This window comes from Mya arenaria, chromosome 10 (genome assembly GCF_026914265.1).
Source record: "Mya arenaria isolate MELC-2E11 chromosome 10, ASM2691426v1".
NCBI classification, from domain to species: Eukaryota; Metazoa; Mollusca; class Bivalvia; order Myida; family Myidae; genus Mya; species Mya arenaria.
In genome coordinates, this window is record NC_069131.1 from 7184780 (window position 1) to 7199660 (window position 14881).

A 14881-nucleotide genomic window follows, 5' to 3' on the forward strand; every position below is an offset into this window, starting at 1 on the left:
TATGAAGCAAGTAAAAATTGCATCGATGTCATGACGTAATACAAATGGACCTTACAAATGCCAGGTAGAGAGTTTTTGTACGTTAATTGAAGATTATTTTTTTGCAATTAATCGAGGCAATTTTTGCTGTGAGAGAACTTTACAGAGGGGGTATAGTGATGTAGTTAGCGATAAACACAGGTAATGTTTACGATAATGAACATTACAAGTAGCACTATAAATGTGCAAATACAATCGTTATACGGAGAAATGATTGTAATTAGTACATAGATAAGATATATTGGAATTCAGTGCAGGTAATATATGAACTCAATTGTCATATCGTAAATAGATGGTTTACTTTTATATAATTAGCAGGGCAAATGAAATGTGTATTATATACATGTACTTGTAAAACATATAAATATTAAGTTTATAGAATTAAATATATCGTTAACTTCAAATACGAAAAAGCAGATATGGGAAAATTGAAATCGATATCAATTAGACAATAAATTATATGTATTCAAAGCATATATAATTATAGCTATAATTGTATCAAATATTCTCTACTATTATAATTAAAACAGGCCCATTTTACGTACCCATTCGTCCCATTTTTACGTCAAGGGCTCCTGGATGGGGATGTTTTATTGCATTCATACGGCGGTTTTGCGGCCCGCCACCCCCGGGCTGGCCCACGCCCTTGGGTCCCTTAGGCCCCCGGGGTTGCTCCACGGGAAGTACCCTCCGTCTCTTTTTCGGCAATTTTGATCTGGCTTGGGTGTGAGAGTAGAAGAGGGCGAAGTTGCTCACGATGACGGGCACGGGAAGAGCGATGGTCAGCACACCCGTCAGCGCGCACAGGGAGCCGACGAACATCCCGACGTAGGTTTTCGGAACCATGTCGCCGTAGCCGACGGTTGTCATGGTGACAATGGCCCACCAGAGACCGACAGGTATACTCTCAAAGTCATTTGTAGGATTGTACTGTATCCGCTCGGCGTAGTATATGAGAGCCGCGAACACAACTATACCTAACACTAAGAAGAAGATCAAGAGTACGAGCTCCTTGGCGCTCGCTTTGAACGTGTGGATTAAGATTTTGAGACCAGCAAAGTGCCGAGTGAGTTTATACAGACGCATAATACGAATGATACTGAAGAACTCCAAGATGTCACTCTCTTGCTTCAACTTTGTGAGTAGGAAATCCAAGTAGAATGAAAGAGTCGCCACAATATCAATGATATTCACTGGTGCTTTTAAAAAATCTAATTTTCCTGGTGCCACAACAAATCGTATAATTATTTCAAACGTAAACCAAGCGTTACTAACACATTCTATATAAAAGAACGATTCGTGTGGTTCCGTTTTGCTTTTCTCCAGTCGCCACGTGATATTACCGCGCGAGAAGTTGGTCGTTACGTTGCTAAGCACGGGCACGCGCATTTCCGGGTGAGTTTTGAGACAAAATGACAGGATTGAGACTACTATGAAGAACACTGATACAACGGCGATAACCTGAAATAAACAAACAGTAATAGTTAGTTCAGTAGTTAAAACAAGCAATCATTGTAAGCACAGATCTGAAGTTAAAACTCATGGCTAGTCCAGTAGTTAAAACAAACAATCAGGGCTCGTTCAGTAGATCAGTAGTTAAAACAAACAATCAGGGCTCGTTTAGTAGTTCAGTAGTTAAAACAAACAATCAGGGCTCGTTTAGTAGATCAGTAGTTAAAACAAACAATCAGGGCTCGTTTAGTAGTTCAGTAGTTAAAACAAACAATCAGGGTTCGTTCAGTAGTTTAGTAGTTTACACAAACAATCAGGGTTCGTTCAGTAGTTCAGTAGTTTACACAAACTATCAGGGTTCGTTCAGTAGTTCAGCTGTTTACACAAACAATCAGGGTTCGTTCAGTAGTTCAGTAATAAAAACAAAGTTTATGGTTCGTTCAGTAGTTCAGCAGTTTAAACAAACAATCTGGGTTTGTTCAGTAGTTCAGCTATTTAAACAAACACTCAGGGTTCGTTCAGTAGTTCAGTAGTTTAAACAAACAAACAGGGCTCGTTCAGTAGTTCAGTAGTTTAAACAAACAACCAGGGCTCGTTCAGTAGTTCAGTAGCTCAAACAAACAATCAGGGCTCGTTCAGTAGTTCAGCTGTTTACACAAACAATCAGGGTTCGTTCAGTAGTTCAGTAGTAAAAACAAAGTTTATGGTTCGTTTAGTAGTTCAGCTGTTTAAACAAACAATCAGGGTTCGTTCAGTAGTTTAGTAGTAAAACAAAATTTATGGTTCGTTCATTAGATCCGCTGTTTAAACAAACAATCAGGGTTCGTTCAGTAGTTCAGCTGTTTAAACAAACAATCAGGGTTCGTTCAGTAGTTCAGCTGTTTAAACAAACAATCATGGTCCGTTCATTAGTTCTGTAGTAAAAACAAAGTTTATGGTTCGTTCAATCGATCAGCTATTTAAACAAACAATCATGGTTCGTTCAGAAGTTCAGTAGTTTAAAAAATAGTCAGGGATCGTTCAGTAGTTCAGAATTTAAAACGAACAGTCATTGTTAGTTCAGTAGTTAAACAATCATGGTTAATCCAGTAGTTAAACAATCATGGTTAGTTCAGTAGTCAGATACTCATGGTAAGTTCAGTAGTTAAGCAATCATGGTTAGTTCAGTAGTCAGATACTCATGGTTAGTTCAGTAGTTAAACACTCATGGTTAGTTCAGTAGTCAGATACTCATGGTTAGTTCAGTAGTTTAACAATCATGGTTAGTTCAGTAGTCAGATACTCATGGTTAGTTCAGTAGTTAAGCAATCATGGTTAGTTCAGTAGTTAACAATCATGGCTAGTCCGGTAGTTGAACAATCATGGTTAGTTCAGTAGTTAACCAATTATAGTTATGCCAGACAATTAACAACCGTGGTTAGTCCAGTAGTGAAACAATCAAGGTTAGTTCAGTAGCAAAACAATCATGGTTAGGGTAGTAGTTAAACAATCACGGTTATTTCAGTTGTTAAACAATCATGGTTAGTTCAGTAGTTAAACAATCATTGCTAGTTCAGTAGTTAAACAATCATTGTTAGTTCAGTAGTTCGACAATCATGGTTAGTCGAGTAGTGAAACAATCATGGTTAGTTCAGTAGTGAAACAATCATGGTTAGTTCAGTAGTTAAACAATCATGGTAATTTCAGTAGTTAACCAATCATGGTTTGTCCAGAAGTTAAACAATCATGGATAGTCAAGTAGTTAAACAATCATGGTTAGTCGAGTAGTGAAACAATCATGGTTAGTTCAGTAGTGAAACAATCATGGTTAGTTCAGTAGTTAAACAATCATGGTAATTTCAGTAGTTAACCAATCATGGTTTGTCCAGAAGTTAAACAATCATGGATAGTCAAGTAGTTAAACAATCATGGTTAGTTCAGTAGCAAAACAATCATGGTTAGTTCAGTAGTTAAACACTCATGGTTAGTTCAATAGTCAAACACTCATGGTTGGTTCAGTAGTTAAACAATCATGGTTAGTTCAATAGTTAAACAATCATGGTTAGTTCAGTAGTTAAACACTCATGGTTAGTTCAGTAGTTAAACCATCATGGTTAGTTCAGTAGTTAAACACTCATGGTTAGTTCAGTAGTTAAACACTCATGGTTAGTTCAGTAGTTAAACAATCATGGTTAGTTCAGTAGTTAAACCATCATGGTTAGTTAAGTAGTTAAACACTCATGGTTGGTTCAGTAGTTAAACAATCATGGTTAGTTCAGTAGTTAAACACTCATGGTTAGTTCAGTGGTTAAACACTCATGGTTAGTTCAGTAGTTAAACACTCATGGTTAGTTAAGTGGTTAAACAATCATGGTTAGGTCAGAAGTTTAACAATCATGGTTAGTTCAGTAGTTAAACAATCATGGTTAGTTCAGTAGTTAAACAATCATGGTTAGTTCAGTAGTTTAACAATCATGGTTAGTTTAGTAGTTAAACAATCGTGGTTAGGTCAGTAGTTTAACAATCATGGGTAGGTCAGTAGTTTAACAATCGTGGTTAGGTCAGTAGTTTAACAATCATGGTTATTTCAGTATAATTAAACAATCATGGTTAGTTCAATAGTTAAACAATCATGGTTAGTTCAGTAGTTAAACAATCATGGTTAGTTCAATAGTTAAACAATTATGGTTAGTTCAATAGTTAAACAATCATGGTTAGTTTAGTAGTTTAACAATCGTGGTTAGGTCAGTAGTTTAACAATCGTGGTTAAGTCAGTAGTTTAACGACCATGGTTAGTTCAGTAGTTAAACAATCATGGTTAGTTCAGTAGTTAAACAATCATGGTTAGTGCAGAAGTTAAACAATCGTGATTAGTTCAGTAGTTAAACAATCATGGTTAGTCCAGTATATAAACAATCATGGTTAGTTCAGTAGTTAAACAATCATGGATAGTGCAGAAGTTAAACAATCGTGATTAGTTCAGTAGTTAAACAATCATGGTTAGTCCAGTAGATAAACAATCATGGTTAGTCCAGTAGTTAAACAGTCATGGTTAGTCCAGTAGTTAAACAGTCGTGGTTAGTTTAGTAGTTAAACAATCATGGTAAGTTCAGTAAGTGAAAAATAATGGTTAAGTCAGTATAGATAATATCCAATAGAAAAGGTGTAAAAGACATAATAAAAACGAGGACAGTTATTTTTTATATTGCACCGTATACCGATCAGTAAAAGTGAAACCTATTATGCTGTTAACATGCGATGTACATATAATACATTCACCTTCATCCTTCTATTGTGTTGTTTGCTTTTGAGTTCAACATAGTGCCTCGATACACACTGAACATCACCCCTAGTGCCTCGATACACACTGAACATCGCCCCTAGTGCCTCGATACACACTGAACATCGCCCCTAGTGCCTCGATACACACTGAACATCACCCCTAGTGCCTCGATACACACTGAACATCACCCCTAGTGCCTCGATACACACTGAACATCACCCCTAGTGCCTCGATACACACTGAACATCACCCCTAGTGCCTCGATACACACTGAACATCACCCCTAGTGCCTCGATACACACTGAACATCACCCCTAGTGCCTCGATACACACTGAACATCACCCCTAGTGCCTCGATACACACTGAACCTCACCTCTAGTGCCTCGATACACACTGAACATCACCCCTAGTGCCTCGATACACACTGAACATCACCCCTAGTGCCTCGATACACACTGAACATCACCCCTAGTGTTGAAGTCAGGCAGGTTTTGGCTGTGCGACTGTTTAATTTACATGTGAATATATATAAACACTGAATCTAACTTGCAGAAAGCCATTGAGAATTTGGTCCACCCAAAACACCTTACACTATTTAGGATCTGTTTACAATATCTACACGTATTGATGAAATTTGTAGGACAATAAGAAAACCATGGCATTTATAAATAAATATACACATTCAGCAAACTGTGAAAATAACATGTTAAATCGTATACATCTGTTTCTTCAACTGGCAGGTATATCAGGGTCTTTCACAGATGTAAAACAAGTTGTTGATGGAATTCAATTTCCTGGAGCAATTTCTTGTTTGTCGTATTTGACTTCTCCTTTCAATGCTGACTGATTTTCAGTCCTCCATACCAGACCGAATACAGCTACAGTATACGATAATAAAACCGATGACGAAAGTTTGTCATGTATTTCTTTTTCCAGAAGAGGAATCAACGTTTCCATGGTAACAAACTGGTTTACACAGAAATCACAGCGATCGCATGGCGAGTCTGTCATATTGGAAAAGCGGGCAGTTTATGGGCATTTCATACTATAATCCGTGATTGAGCACTGAGTGACGTCCTCAGATGGAGGATGAATATAAATAGCGGAGTTAGAAAAACAGATGAGAGGCGAATAAGACAAGAATGATGTAAGCCTCTGGGTTATGAATAGGGAGGTCAAAACTTAAAAAAAAATGCTTTGCAATGGGACGAAAATATACGTATGTGTTGTTTGTGGGCGTGGGGGGGTATTTTATCGAGATAAGAGTAGTTTCGTTCCTAGAACAGGTTTTCAATAGTGGTTATGCTCTGTTGATTGATGAAATGGCTCCCAGGTGTTTAAATCCCTGCTTTAGATCAAGATATAACACAAAAACAGGGCAATAATTAGGTCTAGTGAATATAGCGTTTATTTTCGTTTATAGCGGGAAAATGTAGGGCAAAAAAAGTCAGGAAATGCTGCCAAAATTGTAACCCGGTGCTAATTTGCCGTTTTGACTGTTCCTTTGATGTACGTTGTGAAATTAGCGTCCCTCCTTTGGCGCCAAATGTGGCAATCGGAACACTTTTTTCATCGAAAATAACCTAGGATGTAAAGGTCAGAGACCACTAAGTTATTTTTCTATGTATTCTATTGACCATTTAGCCAGCAAAATAACACTGATTCCTGGTGCTTCACGACACCCAACACCAAATATGGGGAGAACGCTCCACTTTAGTAATAAACATTAAACAGCGTTAGAAAATTATAAATTGGTTGAACGTAACCTCTGTGTATTCGGTAAAGTTACAATATGCGGTGTACGAGGGCAAACAATGCGGTGAAAATGTATATCAAGTAGATCAAGCATGTCCAGCCTGTTTTTAGAGCACAAACCATTCAGCTTCAAAACCTATAAATATGGAAGGTAGCTTATGGTCTGAGATAGTATAACCATGCTTTGATTCACTGTCATGTGTCAATTAAAAGAAATAAGCAATGTAACAATGAGTAGGCACTTCCGATTGGTCTACATTACTCTAAACGGACGATTGTCAGAATTATTTACATTTAACTACGCTGCAAGTAGATGGCGAAGTAATTATCATTTATTTTAAGAACTACTTCTACTGATATACCGGCATATATCCAAGGTTGTTTTCGATGGGAAATGGACGATGTGTTCCGATTGCAAAAGCGGCAGACTGCACAAATTGCTATTTGCACCTGGTGGGAATTGAAACCACAAAACCAGGACATACTAAAAAAATAGAGCCAGACAATGCAAGATAGAAAAGAAACGTGGAATAGGTTAAGGAGTGTATATATTTGTAAAGGAACACGACGAAAACACCAATGGAAGTCGTACCCAGACAGATGAAAATGGGATAAAGGCGCGCGTTACAATGCGGGTAGCCATGCCACCGAAAACAAGTGACCCGGAATTTTAAACAGTTGTTGAAATTTGCACAGACTCATAGGATCTGATCTAGTCAAATTATTTCCGGGCTTGGTCAAACTCGGGATTTTTTTATTAGTAGGGCTTGTTTTACGTTTGTTTTTAAATCAAACACTAGTTGAAGAATTCTGACTCGGCCACTAAAAGTTTAATATCGATGATCGAGAAGAAATAAAAAAGCATTAGAAGAAAGTAATTAATGACGGATAGAAGTAACATCATATAGTCGACTTCATGTCAGCGGTTAAAGGGACTAGACACCAGATGATACCATTGCAAGAAAACAAGAAAACTGTCAAAAACTGACATACATTGATATCGTTGTGTACAAGCCAGTGAACCGATGTTTTACATCGCTTACGACACCTGTTTTTGCACAGTTTTTGCGTATTTCTCAAATTTACTGTCGACAACGTAAATCCCAGTAAATTTAATAATAGCGTCGGTTTATGTATCTATACTTATCACTTGACTTTCACCCTACTAAATATACACACCAAACACGTTATTTTAAACGGGTATATTCAGCTGAGAGACCGACACAATATTAATATAATCGTTTAAAATTATGTATTATTGGCCTCATACTAGCTCATATTGTTTTATTCTCTATATTATCGTTTGAAATATGTATTATTGGCCTCATACTAGCTCATATTGTTTTATTCTCTATATTATCGTTTGAAATATGTATTATAGGCCTCATACAAGCTCATATTGTTTTATTCTCTATATAATCGTTTGAAATATGCATTATAGGCCTCATACTAGCTCATATTGTTTTATTCTCTATATTATCGTTTGAAATATGCATTATAGGCCTCATACAAGCTAATATTGTTTTATTCTCTATATTATCGTTTGAAATATGTATTATAGGCCTCATACTAGCTCATATTGTTTTATTCTCTATATTATCGTTTGAAATATGTATTATAGGCCTCATACAAGCTCATATTGTTTTATTCTCTATATTATCGTTTGAAATATGTATTATAGGCCTCATACTAGCTCATATTGTTTTATTCTCTATATTATCGTTTGAAATATGTATTATAGGCCTCATACTAGCTCATATTGTTTTATTCTCTATATTATCGTTTGAAATATGTATTATAGGCCTCATACTAGCTCATATTGTTTTATTCTCTATATTATCGTTTGAAATATGTATTATTGGCCTCATACTAGCTCATATTGTTTTATTCTCTATATTATCGTTTGAAATATGTATTATAGGCCTCATACTAGCTCATATTGTTTTATTCTCTATATTATCGTTTGAAATATGTATTATAGGCCTCATACTAGCTCATATTGTTTTATTCTCTATATTATCGTTTGAAATATTTATTACTCATGGACTGTAAGCTTATAGTGAATATACTATCTAAACTATCTATTGATAATATACTACTCAAAATTTGATAAGGATCACTTGATTAGTTATTTGTAAAAACATAACCAAATAAGCATGCTTATTTAATTACAAAGCATTAGTTTTATCCTTTCGTAGGCCTCTAGAATGTTCGATGATTTTGAATGTATTGCTACCAGCGCGTGTACGAGCGGCACGGAAAACTGCATTCCCACGAAATAAGGCGTTTTGGCCTACACGTAACATCTTAAACATGTGGTCATTTCTTGTTTTTTGCTTCGTGTATTCAATTTTTACTCGGACCATCTACCACATTGTGTTCAAAATGCCAATCAGAAGACGTTTACCTCCTGGTGAAATGCATGTTGGCATTGGAATGCTGGAGGCAGGGTTGTCTCAGAGGGCTGTGGCAGAACACCTGAATGTGTCACAAAGTGTAGTTTGCAGGATGTGGAATAGTTATCAAACGAATGGAAATGCTCAACATCGACATGGTGGGGTCGTGCAAAGGCTACATCTGACGTTCAGGGTCGTTACATTGCGGTTTTAGCCAGACGTAACCGCTTTCGTAACGCCACTTCGTTACGTAATGACTTCCAGAATGCCACAAACGTAAGAGTTTCAACGCAAACCATCAGAAATCGTTTGCATAGTGCTGGCTTGATGGCCGGCAATTCGCATCCCATTGACCCGATACCACATCCAGGAGCGTTTGGACTGGGCACGTCAACACGTTGGATGGACGTTAAACGAATGGACCACAGTGCTTTTTACAGACGAGTCAAAGTTTTGTATTGACTTTACAGATCCACGTTCCAGAATGTGGAGGGGACGTAATGAACGTTTTGCTCCAGTTAGTGTCACCGAACATGACCGTTATGACAAGGGCTCAGTCATGGTATGGGCCGGAATCAGCATGCACGGGAAAACAGTCTTACACGTAATTGAAAACGGTACGTTGACGGCTGTTCGTTATTGTAACGAGATCCTGGAGGTTTATGTACGACCGCATGCAGGTGATATCGGTCCTGATGTCATTCTTATGGATGATAATGTGCGCCACACAGAGCAAACATCGCAAACCAATTTCTGGAAAATGCTACCATCGAGAGAATGGACTGGCCAGTTCGTTCCCCCGACATGAACCCGATCGAGCATGCCTGGGACATGCTTCAGAAAGCTGTTTCTGCTCGTCCGGTCCAGCCAAAAAACGGTTCCTCAGCTCAGAACAGCGCTTCAGGAGGAATGGGCCAAACTCCCTCAGCAATAGCTCCGGAGGCTTATCAGCAACATGCGGAGGCGATGTCAAGCTGTTATTGACGCTCGTGGACATCACACACGCTGCTAACATTGGTTTAAGAAAAGCTCAAAGATATTCTGTTGACTTTCCAAATTTGTTGACAACCTGATATACGCCTGCTTTTGACCCCTATCATGTTTAGGAGTCCGTTACGCTTGAACGGAATTGGTTTGGTACTGATATCTTATGACATTTGAAACCTGAAACAATGCCATTTGATAACATTTAGTGTTGATATATCGTTTTCTTGAAATACGTATGTACTTTATATTAAAAAACATGATCCCTATCAAATTTTGAGTAGTATACTAGGCTTGCTTTGGACAATCTTATCAACAATCGTACGGCAAAATATCGTAATTGAATTGAAGGTATTATTTCACCATTTAAACTAACTGTGTCTTACGTAACCAGTCATAAGTTTCTTTTCGTAATAAAAAAATATTTACCCAACAAATTTCATTCCTTAATTGCGAATTATTCCGATCAATACAACATCTTCGGATATGTTCGGATCGCGAATCATCGTGTATTGAAATACATGTAAATTGAAAATTGTTCATCTTTTTATTGTTTCTACTGTGTCAGCAGTTCATGAAAGACCTAAATCAACATGTTGGAAAGTTTTAATTAATTATTTGTTTATTATAGTGTCACCCCTCTTAGTTAAGGGCCAGCCCGATTCATCTACATTCGTAATCATCTTTATATGTTAACTGTAGTGTTGTCGTTTTAATTCTATGTTTAAAGGTGATCTGAAGTGATTATTTTCCCTGTGTTTTTGCGACGTAATATGATAAACTTTTCCCGGTCGAGTCGTACAATATACTGCAAGGGTAAGAAAGAATTACTGTAAGGTTTAATTAAATTAAATGAAGATTTGGGAAGAAATAATGAATTCACGTGTCAAGGGCTAGATGTGTATACACGTGTCAGTGGCTCGATGTGTATGCACGTGTCAGGGGCTCGATGTGTATTCACGTGTCAGGGGCTCGATGTGTATGCACGTGTCAGTGGCTCGATGTGTATGCACGTGTCAAGAGGTCGATGTGTATACACGTGTCAGGGGCTAGATGTGTATACACGTGTCAGTGGCTCGATGTGTATGCACGTGTCAGGGGCTCGATGTGTATTCACGTGTCAGGGACTCGATGTGTATGCACGTGTCAGTGGCTCGATGTGTATGCACGTGTCAAGAGGTCGATGTGTATACACGTGTCAGGGGCTCGATGTGTATGCACGTGTCAGGGGCTCGATGTGTATACACGTGTCAGGGGCTAGATGTGTGTACACGTATCAAGGGCTAGATGTGAATGTACGTGTCAGGGGCTCGATGTTTATGCACGTGTCAGTGGCTCGATGTGTATGCACGTGTCAGGGGCTAGATGTGTGTACACGTATCAAGGGCTAGATGTGTATGCACGTGTCAGGGGCTCGATGCTTATGCACGTGTCAGGGGCTCGATGTGTATCCACGTGTCAGGGGCTCGATGTGTATACACGTGTCAGGGGCTAGATGTGTATGCACGTGTCAGGGGCTAAATGTGTGTACACGTATCAAGGGCTAGATGTGTATACACGTGTCAGGGGCTCGATGCTTATGCACGTGTCAGGGGCTCGATGTGTATGCACGTGTCAGGGGCTAGATGTGTGTACACGTATCAAGGGCTAGATGTGTATGCACGTGTCAGGGGCTCGATGTTTATGCACGTGTCAGTGGCTCGATGTGTATGCACGTGTCAAGAGGTCGATGTGTATACACGTGTCAGGGGCTCGATGCTTATGCACGTGTCAGGGGCTCGATGTGTATGCACGTGTCAGGGGCTCGATGTGTATGCACGTGTCAGGGGCTAGATGTGTGTACACGTATCAAGGGCTAGATGTGACTGCACGTGTCAGGGGCTCGATGTGTATGCACGTGTCAGGGGCTAGATGTGTGTACACGTATCAAGGGCTCGATGTGTATGCACGTGTCAGGGGATCGATGTGTATGCACGTGTCAGGGGATGGATTTATATGCACGTGTCAGGGGCTCGATGTGTATGCACGTGTCAGGGGATGGATTTATATGCACGTATCAGGGGCTCGATGTGTATGCACGTGTCAGGGGATGGATTTATATGCACGTGTCAGGGGCTAAATGTGTATACACGTATCAGGGGCGAGATGTGTATGCACGTGTCAGGGGCTCGATGTGTATGCACGTGTCAGGGGCTAGATGTGTATGCACATGTCAGGGGAATGATTGGGTCAAGGATCTTTTACATAGTCGTAACCACAATCATCTTAAGTCTACATCACAAATGACAACAACTTGATTTTCATTTTATTTAATTAATTTTGTTTTCGTTCCATTAACGTCAAATTCACTCACACATGTAGCAAAATAACTTAACTATGACACGAAGGAAACTTCAATGATGCACGGCTATTTTTTATTAAGACGGGGCTAAGGGAACGAGAGACGACTTGACGGAATATACACAGAGTATAGTGAAAGGAGTTTTCGAGCGACGAGAGGAACACTTTTCGAAACAGGAAGCAATGGCCGAATTACAGATTCAGAAGCTTATTGATAATGTCAAGGTACATGGTAAGACATGGTGAAAGACTCTGAAAAAAACAGTCGTCACATGACGAAGGCTATACAAAAATATGTACACAGCCATGTCGACGCCCTTACAATTGACGCTTTTAGATGATTTGAGTTTTAAGGTGTTCGATACCGTAGGAGCGTTGTTTTGTTTCGTGTTTTCCTGGCTCTTTGGTTGAATAAGATGATATACAGTACGTTTAAAATCAGGAGATGTCGATGGATTCCAAACAAACATTGAAAAAGATGAATAAATTTTGGGGTTTATGAAGATGACAACTGAATTATAATATTTTTCCCAACCCAGATAAGTAGATCCAGACATGTGGCCACGCTGGAGATCTTTTTCTCCCGCATCAGATAAGTAGATCCAAACATTTGGCTACGCTGGAAATCCTTTCGCCCCACCTCGGATAAATAGACATCTGGCTACGCTGGAAATCCTTTTCTCCCACTCCAAATAAGTAAATCCAGATATTTGCCATGCTGGAAATCCTTTATATTACCACGGGCAAAGATAAACATAGAACGTGAACATAAAAGTAACTTATGAAACAAATTGCTTACCTTTGCGGAATTAGATGAGTATGGTTCATCGAAGAGCGCCCATATCTTGGGTTTGATTCTCTGCCAGAACTTTAAATCTCCCGTTCTATACTGTTCCTCCCACCCGAATTTCTTCATTATATCATCATCAGTGGGCTTGTCAGTGTCAAGGTCAAGTCTGTCTAGGATGCCCAGTACATCTTGTGTGTCTCTATGTGTGGTATAGGTCATCCAACAACATGGCTCCACCTGGTTCGAGTCCAAGCCCCAAAATTCTAGTTCCTCTTCAAAGAGAGGACCACATACATCTGTTGGATAGTGGAGTTTTCCCGAGCGATAGTAATTCAAAATTTGCGCAAAAACACCAGGGTGTCTGTCAAAGAAATATTCGTTTAAAACCGGGTCGTAGTTGGCGAGCGCCTCAGTCAAGCGTGACAGTCTCGTGGCCGGAATCTTTTTCAACGTCGCCTTGTAAGTCTCGTGCCGGATTCCACCGACATTAATAATAACCCTGTTGTCAGCATCTTGCTGATTGTTCATATTACTCATGGTGCTCGCCCTTTTACGAACACCTATAAATATCCAAAGCTTATATTAATGAGTAAGAAGATTCAGTTTCATTTTCGGATCCCGTTATCTCAATTTCTTTTGATGCGAGGAGATTGTATACATTTCTCCCTATCAGAGCACGTGATTATATAACACTTCCAATGCCTCCCTATCAATATCGATAACTCTTGAACGATTCCGAGCAAACAGGTCCCTATCCAGTACTTATAATACAAATGCAGTTTAAATAATTAACACATTCACACTTTTGTACAGGAACTATCAGGAATACCGCTGGAATGTTACAGAAATGCCATTTTTAAATTTAATTTGCTATCACAGTAAATAACTGCTTTTTGGAGCATCACTTTCATCCGGTTCCAAGTATTTCATAGGAAACACAAAAAAACAAACTGGAAACAGACGATATTTCGCCAACTTTTCAGAGGTAAACGATATAAGTACACGACCCCTGCCTTGTGTAAGCTATAGTAACGTATATCTAGTGGATTGTTTCAAGGTTGGCTGACGTCATATTTTGGTGTATCGCAAGTAATCAAATATTGATGAATATTCAGACTTACTAATACAATTACCACATTACTCCGGTTGTTTTGTTGGATAGACTTGACAAGCTATTGTGATTGATGACTGATGTCGGTACTTTTTCTGAGGTCCGATATTTTACCCAGGGATTTATCTTAACATGTACACAACAGAATTTATATTCTCGATATTAGTCGATAAGCCGTCGTTGATGCTCTTTGCTTTGTCCTGTTACGTTGTGATAAATACGTATTCATAATTCACGTCGTTTGTTTATTACAGGATAGACAAAACAGACTGTGAGGTACACACTGGTCTATTCCCATACATCAACTGGGTGTAATTACTTGCTGCTCGGAGAATAGTTCCTTTTACTACATGGCGTTGCTTCCATCCTGTCTGGTACTGAAGTTTTGTATGTATTTGTTCCCGTTGCACCAGGAGCTCTGAAATGAGAAACAACAACGTTATACATTTTGATTTATAGCGTCTATTTGTTTTTGAGCATTCAAATCTTACATAGAAAACGGTCAAACATATAGCTAAAATAGTTCGTAATATCAATTCATACTGATTTTAACTGCTTGTTTCAAAAGCATCCAGTAGTAGTCAGATTACATGAAGTAGAATTGTAATGAATAAGAATATGCGGAACGGGCGTAATGAACGAGCCCTTCTTAGTAATTAAGATATTACTTCGGGTCATCTCACTGACTAAGAATGCAACCTCATTGGCTGACACATCGTCAATGCAAAATCTAACAGGGAGTGTATATCAG

General features: G+C 38.8%; 1 protein-coding gene across 7 annotated transcripts in view; it reads right to left on the reverse strand.

Moving 5' to 3' along the window:
* The window catches only part of LOC128206680 (potassium voltage-gated channel protein Shaw-like), a 91382-nt gene that overhangs the window by 19305 nt on the left and 57196 nt on the right, over positions 1-14881 (reverse strand). For all 7 annotated transcript variants that reach the window (XM_052909290.1, XM_052909294.1, XM_052909292.1 and 4 more), the window contains exons 2-3: positions 13029-14548; positions 585-1500 (exon numbers count right to left, since the gene is read on the reverse strand). In XM_052909290.1, the coding sequence (XP_052765250.1) occupies positions 585-1500; positions 13029-13556 (1444 nt within the window). In that variant the 5' untranslated portion in view covers positions 13557-14548. The remainder of the gene's footprint in view (positions 1-584; positions 1501-13028; positions 14549-14881) is intronic.